The sequence below is a fragment of the Aricia agestis genome, chromosome 5 (assembly GCF_905147365.1).
Source record: "Aricia agestis chromosome 5, ilAriAges1.1, whole genome shotgun sequence".
Classification (NCBI taxonomy): Eukaryota; Metazoa; Arthropoda; class Insecta; order Lepidoptera; family Lycaenidae; genus Aricia; species Aricia agestis.
In genome coordinates, this window is record NC_056410.1 from 2,936,681 (window position 1) to 2,964,227 (window position 27,547).

Consider the following 27,547-nt stretch of genomic DNA (forward strand, 5'->3'; position numbering starts at 1 on the left):
TTGCTAGTTTACTACACATTTCGATAGAGCTATCTAGTAGCAAGCCGCGCGATGCGTGATTCGTGAAAGAAACATGCTGCTAGGCTGCTACGCGTGTTAAAACGATCAGTGTTATGTACGTTATATCGATAAACGCTTGCACATAATAATAATATATTTATATTGTTAGTTGATACAAGTAATTCATTTGAATTATGTAACCTCTGCGTTGATTAGTGTATCGAGCGGAAGTTTCTTTCGCATTGGTTTGACAACCAGTCGGGAGTGACACTTGCCGCCTATCGCTTGGCGGGAATATTTAGTTTTTATTTTTAATGGCTGTGAGTGTTGTGATGTGTCATGTGTTATATTCGGCTTAGTTTTTAATGATAGTTACAATAGCTCTTTTTATAGGAGTTACTTTAATTACTCTTATCTTCAAATATTTTCTTAAAGACGATTCCGAGGAAATTAACGGTAAGTTAAAATATATTATGTAGATACACATTACACTATCAATTTAATATATTTTTTTATTTTTATTTTCTTTATTAGGAACAATAAACAGTTACCTACATGTTAGGACTTAGTTAATACAATTATATTAACTAAGTTCTAACATGTAACTGTTTATTGTTCCTAATTTTGATAACAATATAATAATAATTTAGCTGCTTTTATTTTTATATGATCGCAGTATGTAGGAAAAAAAATGTGAAAAATTAGCTATTTTCAAAATTTGTTCATACCTATAATGTGTGCTTACTATCTAGTGTATATTGTTTAAGGTGACGCCGCATTAGAGTAAAAAACGGTGTTGGATATGTTTTAGATAAAGATAATCTATCTAAATTAGATTGCTTGTTTTCTATGAGAGGCCGGGCCGCAAACAAGCAATGGAACAGCAAAAAATGGAAAGGGCGTAAGCGACAAAATGGTTTTTGTCGCGTAATTTAAAAACCATTAATATATTTCATATAAGTTATGGGCAAATTAAAGTGTATGCTTGAACCAATCTATGTACAAATTTTGGATGCTTAAATCACTCTCCTCTGTTGGCACGATGGAATCCCTTTTTTTTACAGAGGTCTTTTTGATTGATTATTCTGTGTTATAAAAGTTGACCAATCGTGTTATGCTATGGGTAATTCAAAGACAAAGACATGATGAATACTGACTGATGAACTTTAATTTCTTAGCTTTAGTCATTGCTGAGAAAAATCGATATCGCTACAGCCAAATTATCAAGGCGTTGCCTAAATGTACTATGTTGACTTAAATTATGCTGCGGCCTGTGCTTAAGCCCTCTTAGCTTTTTAAAATTTTACTCGTTATTCTAAATGGTTACAATTAATGTTACCATTCACGGTGACTTTGTAAACTTTGACGACAATACGTTTACTAATTTGCATTGAATACGACACAATAAATTATACATTAAAGTACGTACTTAAATAAACTACTGAGATTTGAGGTAAAATATAGGGTGACAATTTTTTTGACAATTAATATTTCTTCACCGGCGGCCGTTCCCAATATTTGATCTATCTCTGGTTTTGCCCTACTAGAGATAGTAATAGCTCACAATTGACATAAAATATATGTCTCTAATGTCTAATGTGAGCTATTCCTATCTCTAGTAGGGCCAAACCAGAGATAGATCAAATATTGGGAACCGCCGTTAGTAGGCAGGTATCTAAGTGAAGCTAATATTAGCACAATAAATATTTTTCCACAAAATTAGGTCAAAAGGAATAAATGTAACAATTTTTGTTTGTGCACAAACAAAAAATGTAGACAAACTTGACTTGAAAACCTTCACATACTTACCTACCTTTTTATAAATAAGGAAATAATATAGCCATAATAATTATATTTACGTAGAACTTATTGAGGTAAAACTCCACTGACGGTGGAAACGTATCGCAGTATAGCGCAATTAAATAAGCAATTAATTTAACTCTTTATTTTATACATTTTTAAAACGCTAGCGAATAAAAAATTCTAAAGTACTTACCTACTTTACGAAATTGAAATATATTATATATATACGTGCCCTAAATTGGGGGTAACTCCGCCACTGTTTAACTTTTTCGTAGGACGTCGGGGACCGGGGTGTATTCACTATTCACTAACATTCCCATTTGACATTCTGCTGCTGAGAGAGAGAGAGAGAGAGGGATGGTTACACGATGGTTAGTACTTAAATGCAACTAAGCAATCTTATAAATTATGTAAGTAAGTAAGTACTTATTTTAAAATTAGAGGAATTTATTGGGATTTTATTTCGAATCAAAATTTTAAATTTATTTAAACTTTACTAATATGTTAATGACATACGAATGTATAATTAATTATACTGACGCGTACAATCGATTTTTTGTATACATATGTGTATTTATGAACGGCGAACTGCTACGCATTAGCTGTTATAGCAACAAAGCGTGATCCGTGGTATTCTATGAGATAATCCTTTGTATTAACTCCGTGGATATCCTATTATTTCTTCGCAGTCTAAGGACCCCTAAGTTTCACTTAAAAGTTTAGGTACTTTTCAAATCCACTTAGCTATGATATTGTATTATAGAAGAGTAGATTATCGTAAAAAAATCAGCTGGGCTAGACGTTTCTAATAACCGCTCTTTAGAAGTCGGTTAAAATAGTAATTTAAAATCATTTTAAATTTTCAAAACTTACAACATAAAGGAGAACAGCCTTTAAGACGAAAATTGGTAAAGGATAATAATAGCGACTATTTTACGAGAACGAGAGGCGTCTTAGCAAGAACGTACCCGCTAGCGGCTAGACAGAAAAGATAGCTGTATGGTGTACCATGGCCTCATAAATGCACAGTAAAACATAACATACAGCGTGTTTTTTTTAAACTTATTGCATACAGCTGACTTCTGTTTGGTACAGAGAGTGACGTTATGACATAGGAGGTTATAGTTCAATTTCAGAACTTGAAAGGCCTAATGGCTAATAGTATCTCACTCGAAAACAATTGTGTACTATGCCTAAAGATGATGGCAATCGCTTACCATCAGCTAAAAAGATGCCATATCAAACTTACACAAATTATTTATTTACAAGGTAATTCTAAAACATGTGAGCAAGCTTTTAAAAACAAGTTTTGTAGGTAGTTCGTAGTTTAGTAGCATTTTTATTAATGCTTCATCCATGCTGTGTGAAATCCGTCTAATTGCTTGATTTAACTATTCACATACAAACTAAAATGTTCAGTTTTTATAAAGTTTCACGTTGTAAGTTCCAATTGATCCATAGTTTTATAATAATGTAAGTGTTACAACTGTGTGTGTGTGACTCATTTTGAAATAGGTATGTTTTATAAATTCCTTTCAAGTATCTAAGTAAATAAGACTATATTATTTTGTAATTGTAAAAAGCAAGTAAGTAATAATAAAAAGGACGACAATAATATAACAGCATGGTATTGCCACACATATTTTCACATAAGTATTATTAATAAATATTAACTGGTACAGCATCATTAAGTACTTAATATGATCGAACCCAACGAAAATGCCACCACCTACATCATATTTTCGATAGTTTAATGCAAATTGGATACATTAACTTAAACAACATAGGGCGCTAGCTTGCGTCATTGAGGAAGCGATATTTAAAAACAAAAACTGTATTTGTGCGCGTTTTTAATAAAGGACTGAAAATACTTCAATGTCTAAGTACTACCTAGGAGACCTAGGGTGGGTTGCACAAACTTACTTTAACTTAGATAACTGTAAGTTGTAACTATAACAAACTAATATGTATTCTGTGCTATAATTATAACTTTAACCATAATAACTACAGTGCAAAATGCATTGAGATACCTACTTATATCTCAATGGCAAAATGTCAAGTCTGTGGTTAAGGACGCCATATTTAACGATAACCATAACCACTCATATTAATATTATATAGAATTTTTTTCGTGAAAATTTACTATGGCTCACAGTGTTCTTATACTTAACAAATATTTTTCCTGACGATTTTTACGGATAATTCAATATTTTATACTCTCAATCCCATTAACTGTAGTTTTAATAAAAGATAAACGCAACAGACATATTCTGTCAAATTCTGTGGTCAAAGTTAAGGTTAAGGTTAAGTTAGCCTTAATTATACATATTAATAGCCACTTTGATCATAACTGTAACCACAACCACGCCTCCTGTGAAAGTGCAACCCATAGAATTAGAACGTTAGAAAAGGCATTCCATACAATCGTCAGCGCGAAAATGTGTCACCCTCGAAATGAGTGAGCTCACTCATCTGAGAGCAGTGTGCCTTAGGACGCGGTAACAGCCGGACGTGTTTAATTCATTGATTACCGCGTTGTTTTTCGCTACATTTCGCCCCAGAAGCCGTCATGTGCCTTCCGACAGTGCAGTAACATAACGAGGAATACAAATAAAGCCAAAGGTGTAATATTTTACACGTAATTACTAAGATTTTATTAATGTTTAAATTATTGTCTTCCATTTTAAGAGAAAAATGAAAGCGAAGCGTAAAATGAGCGAAAGAGAAAGTAGTATATGATATTACTGTAAAACAAAAAAGGACGACAATATTTTCTCTATTCGATTAAAGCGTAAAATGAGTGAAAGAAAAAGTAGTATATGCTATTACTGTAAGACAAAAAAGGACGGCAATATTTTCTTAATGCACATTTTGCATGCAAAAACATTGCTACAGTTTTGACGGCATACGTCGTATCTAAGTATTTTGATATCGTTGGTGCAACCCACTCCGAGTTTTGCTCGGAGTTGAAAGGAATAAAAAACAGACGAAGTTTTCTTAAGAGTGACCTAGCTAGATAGTTTTTCTTAAAACTTATTTTTTCTTTGTTTACGTTATGAATTGTTTATTTTATAATTATAACAGATTGTAATCTATGTTTTTAGCTCGCTCGATGTGATTTGTAATGTTTACTATAACTTATATTGTTTGTATCTCTTTACTTCATTGTCTTTCTCATGTAAGTGAATTTATGTAAATTCTTATGAGAATAAATGTCTTAAAACCTAAACCTAAAACCTAAAACTGCAAAGTTTAAACATTTAAGATTGAATTCGGTCATCTAATGTATCTAAACTTGAATATCCGATAAGTGCTTAAATTTGTTATTTTTATTTATTTATTTATTTATGTACAACTTACAACTTCTATCATTACAGGTTTATACCTAATTCAATAGAGTGTTACTTGTAGGAATACAAATTTATCTACACAATAATGTTTTATTCTTACTTATAAGTATGCTCTTATGTACCTACTTACTAATAAAAGGTAGGTAGTATTTTTGTAGTAATTAAAAAAGGGCTACACAAAGGGCACACAATAAAAAAATATAAAAAGTACTTTATACTGACACCCATTTTTTACGAGTGGAATCCGCCCCCGACGCGCAATATTTTTTTTAAAATAAGTTCCTAGCAGTAACCTATAACTAAACATACTTACCAGCTGTATACATTTTAAAATCGAAATGAATATTTACTTTTTTATCTATTAGGGCATCCAACCTTTCTAGATAAACCATCACCCCCGTCTTATCAATATCACGCCGAAGGCGCAGGGTCAGGAGACGTGAAGGTGACTGCGGACGTTCTCAAAAGAGAAATAGAGGGCAATAATAATTAATAGGTTGGGGAAAAAGTCTTTTCGCATTATAGTATACTATGAATTTGTCATAAAATCTCTTGGGCTATAGCCTATACCACACCAATCATAATTATTGTATCTGGCTCTCCGCGAGTAATTTGTATGATCTGGCTGATTTTGGTATCATTAAAAAGTTTTAATTTTACAGAAGACAATTCCAAATTCAAATTGGCTAAATGTGAGATTGTTAAAATGATTGATTCTAATTAGATTCTAATGGAGTTTTGCCGGGAATGTGAAAGAGTGCTGTTGTGTTTTTGTATTATTTAATATTATCCTAAAATTGTATTAACTGGGTTTTTAATGTGTAATATTGGTGGAATACTAACCATTAGATATTCGTTATCGTGCACAAGTGTAGGCAAATGATGCAATTTCCAGAAACGTACTTTTTTGTGTTCCCGCCAAAACTCTGTCGAAAGTTTCAGAAGCTTCTACCACTTTTACCAGAGTAAACAGAATTATATTACTGAATCGACCATTGAGGTACTATAAGCTGGAGAGAGCCTTATATCGGTGTATAAGCGTCAAAAGCGTGTAATGCTATGTCCTACTTACTAGGACATAACAAAGGAGTCGGCCTTTTTTTTTTTAATGAAATAAGGGGGCAAACGAGCAAACGGGTCACCTGATGGAAAGCAACTTCCATCGCCCATGGACACTCGCAGCATCAGAAGAGCTGCATGTGCGTTGCCGGCCTTTTAGGGAATAGGTTAATAGGGGAGGGTAGGGAAGGGAAGGGAGTAGGGGAGGGTAGGAAAGGGAATAGGGTAGGGGATTGGGCCTCCGGTAAACTCACTCACTCGGCGAAACACAGCGCAAGCGCTGTTTCACGCCGGTTTTCTGTGAGAACGTGGTATTTATCCGGTCGAGCCGGCCCATTCGTGCCGAAGCATGGCTCTCCCACGTAAAAAAGTGCTATTTTTATAGCCAAATTATTAATTGATGTGACATTTTTAGCACTAATGCCTTATATAGCACGAATAAGGGATGAATAAACTTATAAATTATCTTTTTAGCTTACAAAAAAATACCGATTGAAAAGCCCAAAAAACGTCGTTCAAAACTTACTTATTTAATGTTAAATTCACGTGTTTGAGGCATTCTTTGACCATTATTATGGTTTATTATTTAGCGGAACCACAAAACTCAACAATATCTAGCATTAAATGTTCACTAACCACCAGACCGATCTATTTGTTATGTCCTAGTAAGTAGGACATAACATTACACGCTTTTGACGCTTATACACCGATATAAGGCTCTCTCCAGTCTATAGTACTCCAATGGTCGTATAGACCACCTGACAACCCGAAAATGCGTGACCATTTTTGATCTGTCAATGTGTGCGTGTGCTAGTGATGTATATATTTTTACTATCGATAGTATAGTATTTTGCTATCGATAGTTTAGTCCGTTAGGGTTATTTTACCTAAGTTTCTTTAAGAAATAAATAATATGCAACTTTGACAGATTTTGTATTTCAAATTAGGTATCATAAATTTTAATTGGCAAAAATGGTGACAATTGAAAAGTAGATACACATTTTCGTTTGGAATGATTTTTCAATCGTCATTCGTCGGATATGTTATGACTTATGACATGAGGTTCTTAGGCCTAGCGCGCATTACGATTTTCATTTTTGCGTCACGATTTCAAAATCGCGCTGAAAAAAATCGCAGAGAGTACGGTGCGCGCACTGTGATAAATAAATAGTGATCTTTGCTCACTTTCACCATGGATTTCGTACAAGTTGCTTGTCTTTATGTACTACTTCGGAGGATCAGAAGAAAAAAAAAGAAAATTCGTCAATACTGGACATACATCCTTTTGCAGCGGATAGAATTATCAAAGGTTTCTTTTATACGTGGGAGAGCCATGCTTCGGCACGAATGGGCCGGCTCGACCGGAGAAATACCACGTTCTCACAGAAAAAACAGCGCTTGCGCTGTGTTTCGCCGAGTGAATGAGTTTACCGGAGGTCTATTCCCTTCTCATCCCTACCCTCCCCTATTACCCTATTCCCTCTTAAAAGGCCGGCAACGCACCTGCAGCTCTTCTTATGACCTGCAGCTCTTCTTATGCTGCGAGTGTCCATAGGCGACGGAAGTTGCTTTCCATCAGGTGACCCGTTTGCTCGTTTGCCCCCTTATTTCATAAAAAAAAATAAAAAAAACAGAAATACGATGAACTTCGGATGTACCTATCCCAAAAAATTCTTTGGCTATTACAGAATGAAAATTCAAACGTTTGACAGATTACTGAGAATTGTTGGACCTCATATTAAATACAAAAATACTAGATGGCGAAATGAGATCCCAGCTGAAGAAAGGCTGTCAGTTATTCCACAATTATGGAATCTTTCTTGTAATGCGAATTGCGATTATCAAATGTTCCACGGCTATCTTCGTATCGTTTGGAGACGGACACTCCATTGGAGACTCCAGGCGCCGACATGTCTAACAAAGAGTATAATATAAACCACTACGTTGTTTATTGTTGGACAGATGATATTATGTATTAATCTGTAGACAGATGACTTTCCTTTCCTTTCCTTTTCCTTTCCTTTCGAGTCCTCAGAAAAATCCTGGGCCCAGCCAAAACAAATGACGGCTGTTGGCGAATCCGGAAGAATGCCGAAATTGAAGAACTGGTGGCCCAACCCAATATAATCGGAGAAACAAAGGCTCACCGACTCCGTTGGCTGGGCCACGTGGAAAGAATGGGAGAGGATCGTGGGGTAAAAAGAGCGTATAAGGGCCGTCCAACAGGCCGTCGTCCTGTTGGACGCCCCAGGTATCGCTGGAGAGATGCTGTTGAGGCTGACCTGCGTGACCTTCAAGTCAGTAACTGGCAGGAGGGTCGCTGAGCCAGCGGAGTTAGTTAGTAGACAGATGAAACACAAATGAAGTGCCGGCCGGCCCGAGTGTGCGATTTTAGTATCGCAGTGCGCGCGGTACCACACAATTTCATATTCTGCATTTTATTTTCGCGACAATCGCGTCGCGAGCAGTCGCAGCAAAATGTGACAAATCACAATTTTAAAATCGCTGCGATTATTTACTCGCATGTGCGCGCACTGTCATACTAACTCATGCGTTGTATTTCTGCGATAAAATAATCGCGCTGCATAAAATCGTGGTGCGCGCTAGGCCTAGGGGTAAATAATATACACATGACACATTATAAAGTTGCTTATTTATTACTCAGGTAAAATCTATCTGGTAAATCAGCCCTTACATTGCTGCATTGAAAGTAAACGTTGAAAGTAAACAACACACGTATTATATTATATTTCATTCTTAAATACATATCATAAAATATCATAATACTTTTGAGAGTGCCTCCGCTGCCGGCGCCGGCTCCCAAAAATATCAGTAATGGGAACCGGCGGTAAGTATACTGCCGGCAGCCGAGATATAAAACAACGACTGCCGGCGCTGGCACTCAAAATGGGAGCCGGTGATAATGCGTAAAGCGCTAGGTTCCAGTGCCGATACACAAATTTGAAAAAGAAATTATAATTATAATCTCAATTTATATATTCGACTTTTAAAGGTGAAGGTTTGGTACCTATTTGTTCGGCTGTCGATATTTTAGTTTTTTGTGATGCATTTTCTTAGCTTAGCTTTACCTTAGCTACCTTTTTGCAGCTACCAAAAAGTAAGATTTTACACCACAGCACATAATGTAACATAATATTATACATGTTAGAGAGTTTCAGCGTTGTTTAAAGAAGCAAAGATATTGTATTTAAATGCAGATCACATTTATCAGCATCATCATCACCACCATTAACCCATCCAAGATTCAAGCCCCATACGAGCACCGGTGATCGCGACAACAATAGAATACAATAGCATTTACGAGAATCCCCGATCGAAGGAATCAAATAATTATGCATCCTTACAATTATTATGACCTTATTAATTGTACTTTTCATAGTCATTTAGCTCAAGTCTGATGTTTTTGATCATTATTTCTGTTTGACAAGCGATGTTTGCCGAATAGGCGCCGGCAGCCTATTCGGCAAACATCGCGTGACTTCGGCAAACTTCGGAGTTCGGAAAACGGCGCCGGTAGCGGAGGCACTCCCTAATACTTTCTATTATAATTATTTTTAACCGACTTCCAAAAAGGAGGAGGACGTTCGGCTAACTATATATAATATATATTTTTTATGTATGTTCAACGATTACTCCGCCGTTTGTGAACCGATTTGAAGGTAAAGACAATAGTAGGTAATATTATACTTAAATGAACTAAAAAGTATTAAATAATCCTTATTCTGTACTCAGTATTTCTGTTCTCAATCTTCATGTAAGTAAGGTAATGGCAGACGCTTTATGGAAACATAAAACATTTGAATGTTATAAAATATATACAGGGTGTAACAAAAATAAGTGATAATACTTTAGGGTGTGTACGTGTTCCTTGTAGAGAGTTCACTGTGAAAGTAGCAGCGCTGAAAGACCAAAAAATTTTTTCACTTTTGTATGGGGAAACTCGTGACGCTCGGACCCTTGCCCATACAAAAGTGAAAAAATTTTTTGATATGCTAATGCTAAAACTATCTTTCCTTTTATATTTATTTTTCATATATTTTTTCCAAGCAAATTTATTTTCAGTCTTTAGTCTCCATGCTTCTATTGCCTCTTCTTCTTTCTCTTTCTTTTCTCAGCTCTCCTTTTTCTTCTTTTTACTGCTAAAAAACTAAAGCAATCGATTTTTAGATCAGTACAAGGTCTAATATGTCAATTTTTAGGTACTTACAGGAGGTCTAATTTGTTAGTTTGTTAATAGAATTATATTTTTAGAGAATAGTGGTGATATTTGCAGTAGAATAAACTACAAAATAACTTTAGTATGTATTGCAAAACTAAAAGATGAGATCCATGTCATCTATTAGGGTTTTTACATTTTCAAGAACTAATAGTAATAGACACCCTTTATATTGTTAGGGAAAATGGATAAAAAATCATAAATAAACATTAATTAGTGTATACAACATGGTCATTAATCCAATGAAATCAATAGAAATTACAAAACATCAAATAAATATATTCAAAACTTACGTGCAAAATTTCGCCTATTTGCTAAGAAATTGCCGAGCGCGTGTTGACGCGGTCACATTATTTACGAAAACTGATCCCATTTCAAAATTTTGTTCACGAAGGCGTCCCTATTATATTTTTTCACATCAACAGATAGCTTGAGAAGCTTATAAAATTTATAGTGTTGAGAAAAAATTAGAGTAATTCTTATTTTTATGGTATTTTAGTCGTAAGTGTCATCTATTAGTTCCGAGTCTACATGGAGTCTACCATTAGTGCTTTTACCTTATATAAGTTGCAGTTATACCTATTCTTTTCAATGAGTATTAGATTCAAGAGTGACTGATCTGTGAAACCTTGATTTTATACTAAGTATGTCAAAAGATAATTATTATTTTAAAATAATCGTTAAAATAAGATAATATGTCCTTTTTAAAGGTGATAAATATAAAGGTAAATGATTTTTATTTTAGTTTTATGTTATTGTATAATATCGATAAGCATATCAATAAATTTGACTCAAGCACTAGCGTATATAAAAAAAAATTATGAAATTTTTTTCTTCAAAATTTGTGTGTAAGTAATATAAGAACAATTTTAGTAACTTTAGTTACGCAAAATATGAAAGTAAAAGGGAGGATTCACAATATTTTATTCGAAAAAGAGAACTAAAGACGGAATAGAGCAAAAATAAACACATCGTAGCAATTAGGACATGAAGATTAATTACGGGTGAAATGTATATTTTTCAGGATTATTCTTATGATTTACACTGCAATCAAGTACAGAACAAGTAACCATTTTTAAATAAGTATAATAATAAATGTGATAATATATAATAAAAAATGAAATTAAAAAGTGGCAACATAGTAGTGTCATCACTTTCAAATCAATCTAAGAAAAAAGGGATGACACTACGATACAATGATACAATCGTTTGGCGAAAAAAATAATTAAGCCTTTGCAGTGGCCAGTGGCCATTGGGACCTGTCGGAATAGTATGGCAAGGTGATTTTCGTGAATGGCTACTCGACGATTAGCTATGCAAAAATTAGCCTGGTACAAATGGTTCATTTTTTTAATTAAAATTAACGTATTCGCGTCGGCATGGCGGGCTGTAAGCCGCACCCGACAAGTACCTATGGCATTACGCTTTCGCCTACTTTTTTTTAATTTCGACTATCTGAAAATATAAGCATTTTTGTGGAACAAATCGTTCGACACTCGTTATTTATCCGACACGTTCGATTAACGCCCACGCTTTTGGGCTGCCAGTGCGAGCGCTATAACCATCATTTTCCTTTTTGCCTTTACGTAATTATACCCCTGTGAAACCGCCATACTGGTACAAATGACCAAGAATTTTGTGTCAGTATCTCCAGGCCTATATGGTTTTCCCGCCATATTCCTGACCTTTTTACCTTGTCTGTGGACTGTGGCACAACCACATAAGGGCACAACATATACATACTTTGTGTCAAGTTGCCATAGAAAAAGAAAAGAAAGAAAGAGTGATTCTAATGAAGAAATTCGATACATATTTTTAAAATTTTATTACAATTATTATTTTTAACAAAAAATTAAAACCGACTTCCAGGGTAAAAACAGTAATAATAGTTTTTATTATTTGTAGACAAAAAAGGTTTAAATAATTTAATAATCCTTACTCTTTGAAGTGCCTTAGGCATAATTCTCCTAAACCTCAACTATTTCTGTACACAATATCTTCATTATTTTGAAGACGGTACCAGCTAATAATACTGAGTTCTGACAAAATATTTTTTATATATGTTACGCTCAAAGACCGAAATCGCTCAATGAGCGAAAAAATGGCTCACAACGCGTTGTGGTCACAGTGAAACAGCCACGACGCGAATTACGACGCGAAATTCGCGTCGTGGCTCTAATGAAAACGGCCACGACACGTTCCGGCAATCACAAAAAGACCATAATGCGAAATTCGTGTCGTGGCTGATATGCTATTCGTTTTTCTTGATTTGTTCTTGATTGATTAATCGTCCATAGGTATGGAAGATTATATTTGAATTACCACGCGTACTACAAAATATTTTGCCAGACATTCAGTAATAATATTAGTACGTATAGTATGGAATTATGGATATTTTATAAATAATAATGATAAACACGTTATGCAGTGATTTAGTAAAAGAAAAAATATTTTGTAGTACGCGTGGTAATTCAAATATAATCTTCCATACCTATGGTCTTTTTGTGATTGCCAGAACGCGTCGTGGCCGTTTTCATTAGAGACACGACGCGAATTTCGCGTCGTGGCTCTAATGAAAATGGTTCTCATAAAATCACAAAATCACCATAATATGTTTCCATATAAATTTTGAGGAGTTCCCTCCATTACTCATGGATCCCATCATCAGATCACCACTTTTGTGAAAATGGGACCAAATTGGAGTGAAACCTAATATAACAAAACAAAAATTTTGAAATCGGTTCACAAACGGCGGAGTAGTGGTCGAACATACAAAAAAAAATATATCCACAGCCGAACATATTATAACCTCCTCGTTTTTTGGAAGTCGGTTAAAAATAAGGCAGTTATTGAAATTCAGGTCCAAAGATCAAGGAACTTCATGATAATCCGTTCCTCATGATTAGACATCGGATTAAGTATATTATCTATACTATAATATTATAATTGGGAAGAGTTTGTTTGTTTGTTTGAACGCGCTAATCTCAGGAACTACTGATCCGATTTGAAAAATTATTTCAGTGTTAGCTAGCCCATTTATCGAGAAAGGCTATAGGCTATAGAACATACCGCTGTGACTTTTAGGAGCAAAGAAACAGAGGAAAATGTGGAAAAAACGGGGGAAATTATTTAAAAGGGCTTATTTAACGCTCTAATCTCAGGAACTAATGGTCCGATTTGAAAAATCCTTTTAGTTTTAGATATCCTATTTATCGCGGAAGGCTATAGGCTATATTTTATTACGCTAATACTAATAGGAGCGAAGAAATAGGGGAAAATGTGGAAAAAGCGGGGGAAATTATATGAAACTAGCTGTTGCCCGCGACTTCGTCCGCGTGGACTTCAGTTTATAGCGCGCGATGTCAACAAAATTGGTGTCAAAAGCTTTTATAAAAAAAACCCTGGTACCCCTTAAATCGAAACAGCCATGCAGTGTGCACATAATATTTCATTTTTTAAATTAAACTTTATATTTTATGCCAAATTTTAATGCTTATTTAGCCCCCAATTACACAACTTTACCCATAAACTATTTATCATTGATAGGTTTAAGGTTACGTCACTGTATATAATATAAAGTACTGACTTATTAAATAACGTAAAAAAGGAAATAACAATCGAAAAAAATCGAAACTCGAACATATGATGATACCACCTCTTATAGAAAGATGTTGGGCAAACGTTAGCGCGATGTAAGAGACGCACGGCGCCATCTAGTATGAATTTTTGGAACTAACTTAATTTGAACAAATTTTCGTATTTTCACCCCCTTACTACCCTTTTTTCCAGTAAAAAAGTAGCCTATGTCCTTTCTCAGGCTTTAGACTATCTGTATACAAAATTTCATTACAATCGGTTCGGTAGTTTTGGCGTGAAAGCGAGACAGACAGACAGACAGACAGACAGACAGAGATACTTTCGCATTTATAATATTAGTATAGATTGCTTATTATCTTAAGAACTACAGGAGAAATATTTATGTTATTTGGCAAACATGAAGAATAGACCACGTGAAGGGACATAGGCTATTTTTTGTGGAAAAATGTACCTACGGTTATGTGAAATTCCAAATTACGCGGGTGAAGCCGCGCGGAATATCTATATAATATATAATATGTATAATAAAATCGTAGGAAAGTCAATTCTGTACATTAAATATTTTTGTACAATAAATAATACTTGGGACGTGATCTACTATGCTAACGCGGACGAAGTCGCGGGCAACCGGCAACAGCTAGTGCACGATCAAAGTGCCGAAATGCATACTTGCATGCAGCAAGTATGCACGATAAATGGCCGAAATATGCACAATCAAAAGTCACTTAGTTATTCTAAAAATGTATTTTTAGAATAACTAAGTGACTAAATTTATATTTAAGAGAATAAATTTTTGGAAGAGTTTTCCGGTGGTGCTCATAATAAATGCGCCAATTTTCATAAAATCCTTTAAATTCAGGACTTTTTTCTTCTTTCCGATTACAATCTTAATGCCCATGGAAGTTCATTACCCACTTTATTCAATTTTTTTTTCAAATGTGACCAACTGCGAAGAAATATTTTGTTTCTAGAAAGGTATTGTACTTCGGGTGTATTGCGGATGTCTTTAAACAAGGGTGGGCTACATATTTGAAGTCTTTTGATCTATCATACCTCTGTTTCGTGGCCTCGGTGTGTAATATGACACTAGTTTGGAAACTACGAGGGCATAATATGGCCGAAGTATGCACTATCAACGAAAAAAATGCCAAAATATGCACTATCGCCTAAAAAGCCCCATTGCAAGTATGCAAATGCATACAATCCGATGTCTACCCATGATTAACAAAGGAAATGCCGATGGAAGTAAAATCTATAAAATATACTTACCTATAAGTAACAATAATTAGTACTTGCTAATCATATTATATTAATGCAATATGTACTTATGCATAAATTATATTATTCTTCCACTCCTGTCCGGAGAGTCGGTAGTCATTATCTATTTCACTTCACAGAAACAATCCTATATATTATTTATGGAGGCCGGAGGGTGATGAGATATTTCAATTTTCCAATAAGCAGTCCTATAGCGGTGCCTTTATTAAATTCCGATAGTCGATCGGCGCACTGAGGAATTATTACAGGCGCGAAATTATTTTCTAATTTAGCAGCATAAATGCGAACAATTACGATTTTCAGACGGTGATATAGGCTAAGTAGACAAATATAATAATATTATGTTTCCTACTTATAAAAAATATGTTATAAGTAGTACGTTCGAACGTACTACGTAGTATAATATTATATTTACTATTTAGCCATAATAACTGTACTTTTAATTTTTATGTATTTTAAAGTTATAGGCTTTCCTGTATTGTGTGTTATGTTTAAGTTTACTTAGTTCCTAAAAAAAAAAATATGATTCCTAGCTATATATATATATATAGCTTATAAAAAAAATCAGTATTGCTATTTTTTTTTAAAGGCGATAATAAACTGTATTTTGCATCAAAATTCGTCTTCGTCTTCGTGTCCCCTAACCGCGGAATGATTGTCTTGCCAAATATTAATCTACACTAATATTATAAAGAGGAAAACTTTGTTTGTATAATTGTAATGAATAGGCTCAAAAACTACTGAACTGAATTTAAAAATTCTTTCACCATTCGAAAGCTACATTATCCACGAGTAACATAGGCTACATTTTATTTTTGAAAAAAAAAATACGTTTCCGTAAGATATTTGGGTTTTTCGGAGAAAAGGAGTAAAAAATTAACCAGAAAAGTTACTTATTTTGCGTACGCTGCCTAAACTATAAAAGATAGAACCATATAATATTGTAAATAATAATTGAAGATCTTATAAATATCTACAAAAAGTCCGCGACACACTATACCTATCTATGTTGAGTGAGGCACAACAATATTTTTTTTATTTAAAAAATCTTGATTTTTTTTGGACTACATTGAAACGCGTTTATTTTACTCATGCTATTAATCCTCATCAAAATAAATTATTTAATCACTAATTACAGTTCATGTAAATAATATTTGGTCTTTGTCTCTTTGAATGACTAAAATTGGACGTTTGGTTTTGAAGTTATGGCAAACGATTTCTACTATGACGGCCCGTTGCGAAGTGGGCGTCATCAAGGCGGGGGTGCGTGTGCGAGAGGGGAGTTTAGATCTAGTAGTTCTTTTCAGAGCTAGAATATTACACGTTATTAACATTTTCTTAAATATTTAAAAATACCTAAGAGAGCCAGGTCGGACGACCATGGCGCCATACTTAAATATATTAGTCACTTCAATAAAATAATATGGGCAAAACAACTTTGCCGGGACAGCTAGTACAATATATAAAGTTAAAAAATGAGTATTTAAAATAAAATGAATTGTTTGTATTTTAATGTAGCACTCTTTATAATTAAGTACCTACAACTACCTACGGCTATATAATAACGGTTATTGGTGTTAGCTGTTGCTTCAATTCGAAGCCTGAAATAAAATGATAATATTAAATAATTAGATGTTGTGAAATATATTTATGTAAAATAAAGGATAATTTATGAGGTTAAAATAATAATTATACCTGCATCCATATTTTTTTTTATTATAAAATTGGGCCGTCTATGGACTGGACCGTCCATATCCTTTTTTTGTTATTTTATTATTTAGATTTTTCGCACCAAGGATAATTGAAATAATATTATGAATTTTAATTAATTGTGGTCCATCACGCCATGGACACTTTTTTTTTATATATTATTCATATATTATTCATATAATAAATAAATATATATATTTATTGTTTTATAAATTACATATTAATAATATTAATGTTTTGAACGGTGAGGTCCCAGTCGGTGTGGCGGCCAGTAGATCCGACATTTTCCGATTTCCTTAGATTTTATGCTGCTCCACCCTTTGCCTTTAGATGTTGTGACATTGGCTTGGTGGAGAGGGGTCACTCAAGCTGGGTGGAGTTTCTAGGGTGTTAAAGAGATATCGTTCTGTGTCGGATCTACCCGCCATGTGGCTTAGGACTTTATCGTTCCTGTCTTTTATAGCCATTTTTATGTTATAATCCCTGCATCTATATTACGTATTTCGGGGAACATGATATTTCAATTAGGGATTTAGGTAAACAAGGTTCATTGGCAGTTTCCACAGTTCGGCTTAGGGCGTTAACACTTTAATTAATTATGGTAAATAAATTCATGATTCATCAGTAGGTGTGTCCAATCCTATATATTGGGTTACAGTGATTCTACTTTCTAGAGTTCCGTACCCAAAGGGCAAAAACGCCAAACGGGACCTATTCTTATAGGGTCCCATACAATAAACGTATTTTTGTTCTTGAATTTTGCACAAAATCCTCAATTATAATTAGGGATATTATTAAATGCACATCAGAATAATTTTTCAGCACACTACCTTAACTCCGCTAATTAACTGAATGCATACCAGAAAAACTAATGCTGATAAAAAAAAAAACAATTGATTAACTGAACATGTCCTTCAAAAATAATTTTAACATCATACAAAACGAGACCGAATTCACACCAAAAATATGGTTCATACATCGGATATATTATTTGTAAAACTAAAATTTAAATTGTTTATCAAAAATACTAACTTGCACTCCAAATTGGACAATCTTACAACGGAATTTCTAAAAACGATATCGAAAGGTGCACCACAATAAAATCAATGTCTATTATCAAAACAAGTCTACAAATTGACAAGTCGTGCGACTAAAATATTTTTAACCTAACTTTATTTTCTTTTTGTTTCTCTGTTTTACTGAAAAACATGTTGGGGCCTCCGCCCTCCTCATCTAACGCCGCACTCACTCCTTTGCGCTCGCTCTTTACTCTTTATCGACCACAGATATATCTTGATCTATTTCTGTGTTAGCGACAAAGATTTTTGGTAAAAATGATGAGATATGGTGAAAGATTTTATCATTCCAAAACTATATAATTCAAGGTTTCTTGATAAAAATTAAGAAAAATTATCAAAATTCACTACTGTATTGTAATTGTATTATGGGTTAATAAATTTATTAATGATTCTTAAATAATTAATAGCAATGTTGGCCCAATACGACTTGATTGGGTTAGGTTAGATGGCTAAGGCGGAAGCGTAGCGCAGCGTAGCTCCCGCCTTAGCCATCGTGGCTATTTTTTGTGAACCACCCAGAAGTAGGAGCTCCGCTTTTTTCTTTAGTAGCTTGTCAACCCCTAGAGTGTAATTCCTAAGCCGGAAGCTTAATTATTTTGCAATATATCGGTAAGGAACCCTTTGTGCGCGAATCCGACTCGCTCTTTGCCGATTGTTTATTATTATTGTTTATAAACTGAGTTACCATTCACTGTGCCAAAGTCTAGTCCATGTTAAGTTAGCACTTGATGATTTTTATGTGTTCTTAATTATATGAACATAACGGATTAAATTGGGTTTTATTTACAATAAATGATGTTCCTAAAAGTAATTTAGGTGATGGTTTACCTTTAAAAAGTTGTAGTATGTTTGTTGAACTAAGGAATTGTTAGATATACTATTTTAATAATAGTTATTCGTTCAGTAAAACAGTTTCGCAAATAACTTTAAATAGTATGCTGAATTCGCATTATTTAGGGTGCATAATTAGTGTGCAAGTCAGTATTTTTGGTGAAACTTTAAAATATTTTGATCGAGAAAAGGGAATATACAGATATTGATTTAAATACATGCCTTATAATTATATTGTGTAGTTAAATAATTTTTAATACAAAAAATAAAATAAAAATAAGGGGCTCACATACAATAAATTTAATTTTTGGCCTATTTTTGCTCTATAACGGTACGGCACCTTTCGTGCGCGAGTCCGACTGGTACTTGGCCGATTTTTTAAATAGTTGCTAGTACTGTTTACCATGACGTAGTGTTTTTTCTTTATTTTCAGGTGAGATGGCGGAGCAGGAACAAGTGCGGTGCTCGTCCAGCGAGAGTGACAACTTTGAGAAGATAGAGACAGAAGATGTACAGCAGGCGCAAAATGTAATTATTATTATTTATTTGTTTTAAATATAATTCGACTGTTGACAGGCAAGGATAAAATTGTATAACAGTAACATAACAATAAACATTAAAAAAAACGTTGTATAACTATATAGTTAACTACCTATATACAACGTCTTACCTACGTCTCTACGTAGGTATACCTACGCAATGTCTAGAACTCAAGACCTTTTTAATTTAGATGATGATTTTTAAAAGTGAATTCAGTAATTTCCTAAAATAAAAACAAATTAAGCAGACCAGGTAACACAAAGCCATTAGAAGGGTCTTGGTTTAGACCTATATTAGGTTTAAAATTATTTAAGGTTAAAATGCTTAACAAAATTAATTTCTTAAATCTGTTAATACTTTAAATATAAAATTCTCGTGTCACAGTGTTTGTGCGTGAACTCCTCCAAAACGGCTCAACCGATTTTAATGAAATTTTGTATACAGTACCTACCTACATTCGTTAGGCCTGATAATAAGTTTTTATCTACTTTTTATATTGATACTAAAAATAATTTATACGGCAAAAGAGCGTTTGCCTGGTCACCCAGTTTTAATATACCTAAAATGCCGATATGAATGACAATGCGAGTTTCTTACGCCGCGCCGTGCGAGTTTCTTACGCCGGTTCTTCTCGTCGGGATGGTTCCCGAACCGGTGGTAGGCACCGTAGCTTATATCAACGTTCTGAAGGTACCTATTTTCTTAATATCTACTCAGAAATAAAACAATTTTTATTTTATTTTTATTTTTAATTAATTTCGAAATAATTCTAATTAAAATGTCTGTTCATAAACATTAAAGGACGACAACGCGCACTTCGTGGTCGGCGACGAGGACACTGACGGGCAGGACGGGGCTGATGATGACGACGGCCCGTCTCACGAGGGCATGGACTCCTTCCCCAACGCACCACCGCCGAACACCAGGCCAAAGCTCACCTTGGCCCAGCAGCTCGCACTGGCTGAGAAGCGGAGCAAGCTCAGGTAAAATTGGTTTGCTTAAGATTAAGACGTACCTAGTCAGTACCCAGGTCATTTCATAAAGTTTTAGGATTTAGGTGGTGGTAGGCTAAGCCCCAATTTCACCAACGTCTGGAGTTAACAACTTGTTAAAAGGTCATGTTTTATCTTTCATTCATAAGAAAAACGAATGATACTTATTCGAGCGTTAACTTAAACAGTCGTTGGTAAAATTGGTTATTGGGCCTAAACAAAGCAAAATTTTAAGTCGATGTTAAAAACTTTTATAAAGTTGTGATAACAAATTGGCATCGGCACTGCCGTGGCTCCAGTCGGCTTGGGTAACCTTAATTAATTCGTATAGAAAATTAAGAAATTTAAAAAAAACCCCGCCAAACAACTTTAAAAAGTAATGAAATAATATTTACTGCCTTTAAGTTCAAATAATTCCTAACTTGTGTAAAGTAATATTTTAGTCTACAATTATTGTTGTCACGGTGTGTCGGGGGACCGCCAAGTAAACTACAACCTACAACCGCCAAGTAGCCGATTATCTCGATTCAGTTCGCTCATCTTTAAACTATAATGTTATGTGGAATCAAACATCAACATTAGCGGTCCCCCGACACACCTTGACAACAATTATGGCTAAAATATTACTTTACACAAGTTAGGAATTATTTGAACTTAAGGCAGTAAATATTATTTCATTACTTTTTAAAGTTGTTCGGCTAGGGGTTTTTTTTTAATTTCTGAATTTAATTTTATTTCATATTTTTTAAACTTGTGTTGGTTATAGTGTAGAATAATTCCTATCAACAGAATCATATTTTCATGATTACCATCTATCAATGTCCTTTTCGATGAGGCCGTTAATATTTAAAGCCCAAACATGAAACCTCCACTTTGGGTTCTTACGAAGCCTGAGATTACCTGGTGATGCTGCAGCCTGCAGCACCAGGTCAACTTTCCATTACTATGTGTATACGTATATTCACAAATGTCACGAACTAGAATGAAATATAAAACCCATCAAACGACTACAAGTTGCTAACGGCCTTTCATGAACCAGATAAACCCTGATTGTCCGGCACTGAGCAGGCTGATGATGATGAATATATATTAAGTCTATGTGATGAATTATAGCTAAGAACACTCTCGATCATGTCAGCTTTCAAACAAAAAAAAACTAGATCAAAATCGGTCCACCACGTCAAACTTATAACACCCCTCTTTTTTGTCGGGGGTTAAAAATGTTATGTGCTAGTACTGCTGCCAAAGCAGCCAAACGCCTGTTGCGTAGCGTCGAAAGCCCCGGACTAGATTTTAACATACAAGTTACAACTCATGTCTCACACTCAAGTCTCAAGTAATGAGTCCTCCTCACCGCATTTGCCACCTTTGAAACTACCAGGCACAGATTACTAAATAGGGTGAACATGACTAGTGATTGAACAGTTATATCTACTAGTCATTGGACAGAGCACAAAAACACTACATTAATTACTAGATGTCCAGCGCGGCTTCGCCCACGTAAATTAGGAATTTTACGCATTTTCCCGCAAAAAATAGCTTATGTCCCTTCACGTGGTCTACTCTATATCCAATATCCATGCCAATTGATATTGCCATAAAAATTACTCCAGTAGTTCGTGAGATAAACCCTTTTTAATATTTTTCCCCGTTTTTGCCACATTTTCCTCTGCTTCTTTAGTCTTATTTCTCTTAGCTTGATAATATATGTATAGCCTATAGCCTTACTTGATAAATAAGCTGTTTTACACTGAAATATTTTTTGAAATCAGACCAGTAGTTCCTGAGATTAGCACATTCAAACAAACAAACAAATAAACAAACTTTTCAGGTTTATAATATTACTAGCGGCCCACCCCGACTTCGCACGGGTAAAAATATATAGCCTATGTCACTCACTGAATAAATGATTAAAATCCATTCAGTAGTTTTAAATCTATACCTACTAATATTATAAAGAGGTAAACTTTGTTTGTTTGTTTACTCATAGATCTAGTACTACTACTACTCGACTAAGAGCTGACGACCAAATCAGTCATGTAGCTAGTACATTTTTTCCAATTTTTTCCCTTCCTACTACACTCATACCCACCCACGGCCTGCCAGCACGCAGATTATCAGAAAGGGTTGTTCAATGTTCAGGGAAGTAGCTAACGGAGTTTTAACACAGCTGAAGCTACATGACTGATTTGGTCGTCAGCTCTCCGTCGATACTACTGATAGATACATTACTACTCAATAGTCAATATACTCATAGAGTATCTAAACGCCTCTCCCGCGAGCGCACCCCCGGCCCCGCCTTGGTAGCGCCCACTTCGAAACGGGCGTAAATCGCAATATTTTAATTTCGCCATAACTTCTAAACCAAACGTCCAATTTTAATCATTCAAAGACCAAAAATTGTCTACATAAACTGTACTTAGAGATAAAATAATTTATTTTGATAAGGATTATTAGCATGAGTAAAATAAATGCGTTTAAATGTAGTCCAAAAAAAAATCAAGCTTTTTAAGGCGAGGATAAACCTCAATTTGTTATTCCGCGACTTCCGGTTTACCTAGTTCCAATATAATAACGAAGTTTTAAAAAATATGAGGTATAAAGCACAATATTTAAAATACCTTAAACCATAAACATTTTAATAAAACTTAATACTTTGGCTGTAATTAATTTACAAACTCACCTCCGATAAAAATCTATTTCATCGAAATATAAGTATTAACTAGGATAATTATACATTTTATTTGAATAAATTGTTAGTTTATCTATATTAAGAATTCTTTAACCGAACAATTTTGTTTCTTAATGTTTATTTCCAAAGATATTTAAAAAAAACATGAAAAATAGAGAAAATCCGTTTGAGTGACTTCAGTTTTATCCTAAGCTAAAATGAATCTTATAGCGATGCGTATACGCTTGGTCTTTGGTTGTGTGCAAAGTTATAGTTTTGGATTGAGATTAATCCCCGCCTTAAATAAAAAAATGGTTGTTGTGCCTCACTGACATAGATAGGTATAGTGTGTCGCGGACATTTTTGTAGATATTTATAAGATCTACATTTATTTGGAACATTGTATGATTCTATCTTTTATAGTTTGGGCAGCGTACGCAAAATAAGTAAATGTTCTGGTTGTTTCCGAAAAACTGAAATATCTTACGGAACCCTATATTTTCCAAAATAATAAGTAGCCTATGTTACTCGTAAATAATGTAGCTTTCGAATGGTGGAATAATTTTTAAAATCGGTCCAGTAGTTTTTGAGCCTATTCATTACAATTAAACAAACAAACAAACAAACAAACAAAGTTTACCTATTTATAATATTATATAGATTATATTTAGATTGATTTAAAAACGACCTGTTTTTCTTTAAAGTCAGGCGTTTTATTAACTTAAAAAAAAAACAAAAACAGTCAGTTTTAAAGCTACTTTAATATAAATATTGTGTTTTTGTGCTTTGTTCAATGACTTTGGTACTACTAATATATATTGTGTGGTACTGTCCTCAGAACAGGAAAATAAGGTACTGTCTAATCACCATGGTCATAATTACCCTACTTATATTATACTGTACTCGGCGAAACATGGCGGTAGCGGTCATTGACTCCCTGTCAAAAACTTGTCATTTTCTATACAAAGCCGCGATTGACAACATCTGACACTTCATTGTCAATCGCGGTTTATATAGAAAATGATAAGTTTTTGACAGGGAGTCAATGACCGCTATCGCCATGTTTCGCCGAGTACAGTATAGTTACTTCGTAAGTTCGTAAGCTCGTCTATTGAGTATAAGGAGTTGTAAACTACAGTAAGCAATCATATTATTATAGCTGTTAATACATGTAGTATTGACGTGTTACTACAGTTTCTCATATTATTATTATTACGATGTTATCTTCATCATTAGACCTAGTCCGCTATTCAGATATCGCGAAATTCGCAATACGTTTGCAGTTTTTCTTTAGTGCAAATGTCAAAAAAATCGGCCAAGTGTGAGTCGGACTCGCGCACGAAGGGTTCCGTTATCCGTACCGTTATAGAGCGAAAGTAGGGACAAAATAGTGTTTTTGTATGAGAGCCCCTGTAATTATTTATTTTATTAATTTTTTATTATTTAATATTAAAATACACATATTATAATTATTAAGGATTTTGAGAAAATTTCAAATAAGTATATCTACATTCTACATGTTGCCATTAAGGATCATGAGCCAAAAAGGCCAAAAAAACACGTTTGTTGTATGTAACCCTTAAATATTTTATTTTATTTTAATTATATATTATAAATTATGTAGCACCTCCATCGTGGGTATCGCAGACACAATAGATTTTCAATTGTTATGCGGCAGCCGGCTGCCGCTTGGGGAATATCGCTGTGAATGTAGCTCTGAAAGAGTAACTCTTTTTTACTTTTGCATGGAAAATTTCCTGATGCATGAGGCGCTTGCTCACAAATCACAAAAAAAATTTGCTCATTCAGAGCTGCTACTTTCCTAGTAGACTATCGATATATATTATATTTAAAAAATAATATTTGCACATAAACACACTAAATTATTACTTTTGTTACACCTTGTATAAACGCTGCATAGGTATAGTTATGTTATGCTCTCGGTAGCACAGTCCTGTTTCAGGATATCTATATCCCGCTGTCCCGCGCAAGACATGAAAATGTCCGATTTAAAAAAAAAAGATAAAATAAGGGGGCAACCGAGCAAACGGGTCACCTGGTGGAAAGCAACTTCCGTCCCCCATGGACACTCGCAACATCATAGGAGCTGCAGGTGCGTTGCCGGCCTTTTGAGAGGAAATATGGTAATAGGGTAGGGCAGGGTAGGGAAGGGAATATGGTAGGGGATTGGGCCTCCGATAAACTCACTCAACTCGACGAAGCGCGCCGGTTCTTTAGAATTCCGATTTGGTAAGAAAAACTTATCAGTTATGGCATAGTAAAAAGGTTATGGTCACCTTAGGTCTAAGGATGAATATTGGCGATATTTTATCAGTTGATACTTGATGCAATAATTATGAATTGAAATAATTACTTTTTTGGACCCTTATGCTTTTTACAGACGAACGGCATGTGTCGGCGGCAGTCGACGGCAGCCGACGACAGCCGTTGACAGTTTATGACGCTTGCAGGGGGCCTACCACGACCATTCCTAAAACTATCGTGTTTCCAGAACACTTTGTCACTTTTAAAATATAACTTTACTAAAAAATAGTAAAAAATAATTCAAAACATTGTTAAATCCGCTGTGAAATATCAACTTTTTTTAACTTTAACGCTAGCTCGGCGTTAAAGTAATAAATGCTTGTCTGTCAAACGGTGTCGCTTACTAGAGGTGGTGGTAGGCCCCCAGTTGTGACGTACCGCCTAAAGGTAAGCGTCCATAGGTCGGTATCGTACGCAACGGACGTCTCGCATCAAACGGATATTTTTTTCACAGTAATTCATCTGAATTGGCAGCGCACGGATTACCGACTAGCTAGTAAATTAATGTTCAAAAGGGGGTGTGGATGGAAAAGTCGAAAGCAGAAATTTTGACTTAGGAACTTTGTTTGGACTAATTTGAAGATAAACATACTGGCTAGTTGGTAATCCGTACGCTGCCGATACAGTGGACGTACTGTAAAAAAAAATATCCGTTTGATGCGAGACGTCCGTTGCGTACGATACCGAGCTGTGGACGCTTACCTTTACGCGGTACGTCACAACAGCTGCAAGCTTGATAAATACTGTCGACGGCTGCCGTTGACTGCCGCCGACACGTGCCGTTCGTCTGTAAGCGCTCTAAGCGCTCTTACATCTACTCTACTATCCTTAAATAGAGCGAGAGATTTTAGATTCCATATTGGACATTTTAAATCTAAAACGCCCATCAAAGACCGCCTAAAGGCCTATTGGCTAAACAGGACATAATATTTAAATTACTTCACTCTCACTTGAGAAATTAGGGACTTTAGGGTTCCATATCGATGTCTTATAGTAATGATTTTGTACGCTAGAACAAAAAATTGAGGATTTTTCCTTACTACCCCTGTGAGTGCAAAGAAAAGCGTATTTTCCAAATTGGTGGAGCAAAGACGTCTAGGGATTTATTCTAGCTATAAATCTTCTCTACTGTTTAATATAAAAAAATCAATTTAATTACACTATATTTATCACAAAAAGCCAATAACCAAAAAAAATTTTTTTTTACCTTTAACTTCATTTTTAGGGTTCCGTACCCAAAGAGTAAAAACGGGACCCTATTATTAAGACTTCGTTGTCTGTCTCCAGGGCCTCTATCATGAGCTCTTAAAGCCAGCCAGAATACTGACTGGCTCGCATTTTGGTACCATGACCTCTATTTTCCAGCCAGTCAGTGGTCACGTGACACCAAACTCACTTCTCCATTGTTAACTGAGTAATAATTTCGAATCATGACAACACTTCTGACATAAGCTCGCTTGCTTTTACGTCAAATACAGCAATTCAATAAACACCAACCAACGAGTAGCTTTTACTGAATAGTTTACATTTTAGTAATTTTATTTATTAATATTACATACTTTTTAGTCTTAAATTATATTGCTATTTAGTTGGTTAGTTACTTAATAAGTTATATTTTAGTCTGTAGCATATATTTTAGTGAAAATAATTCGTTATTAAAACCAAAAAACTTAACATTCGAAGTGTCCAAATTTTTGGAAAACGATTAAGTATTCTCAAGTTAATCACGAACTGATACATAAGTAAAGACGTAGAGACCTTAGTAATCCATTTAGTGTTAGTGAGGTTTCAGAATAATAACATAAGTGAGGTGTAGTATACTTACCTATATGTCTAGTCAACAATAAGGTTTGCATTTGTGCGATGAGCTAAGACTGCATTGATTTAGTACACAAGAAACACATACAAGGTATAAGGAACACAAGTGTTGTGTATAATTACTGTAAAACAAGTATGAATTTTCACCAAAAACCTACAGGTACAATCTTATAGTTGCATTGTAGGTTTTTGTGTTATTTCACAAACTATTTCCTTGTAAACCTGAAGTATTTTGGTATATGCATGATAAACACTGC

The 27,547-nt window shown here is 34.6% G+C and overlaps 1 protein-coding gene across 3 annotated transcripts in view; it reads left to right on the forward strand.

Moving 5' to 3' along the window:
- The first annotated feature begins 206 nt into the window (after positions 1-206).
- LOC121727024 (acetyl-CoA carboxylase) overlaps positions 207-27,547 on the forward strand; it is a 92,606-nt gene continuing 65,265 nt past the window's right edge. The window contains exons 1-3 of one of the 3 annotated variants that reach the window (XM_042114698.1): positions 207-456; positions 19,378-19,472; positions 20,286-20,467. In XM_042114698.1, coding sequence (XP_041970632.1) covers positions 366-456; positions 19,378-19,472; positions 20,286-20,467 — 368 coding nt within the window. In that variant the 5' untranslated portion in view covers positions 207-365. Of the gene's footprint in view, positions 457-3,170; positions 3,277-19,377; positions 19,473-20,285; positions 20,468-27,547 lie in introns of those variants that run through there. The other 2 variants (XM_042114697.1, XM_042114701.1) reach the window with 2 other exon arrangements.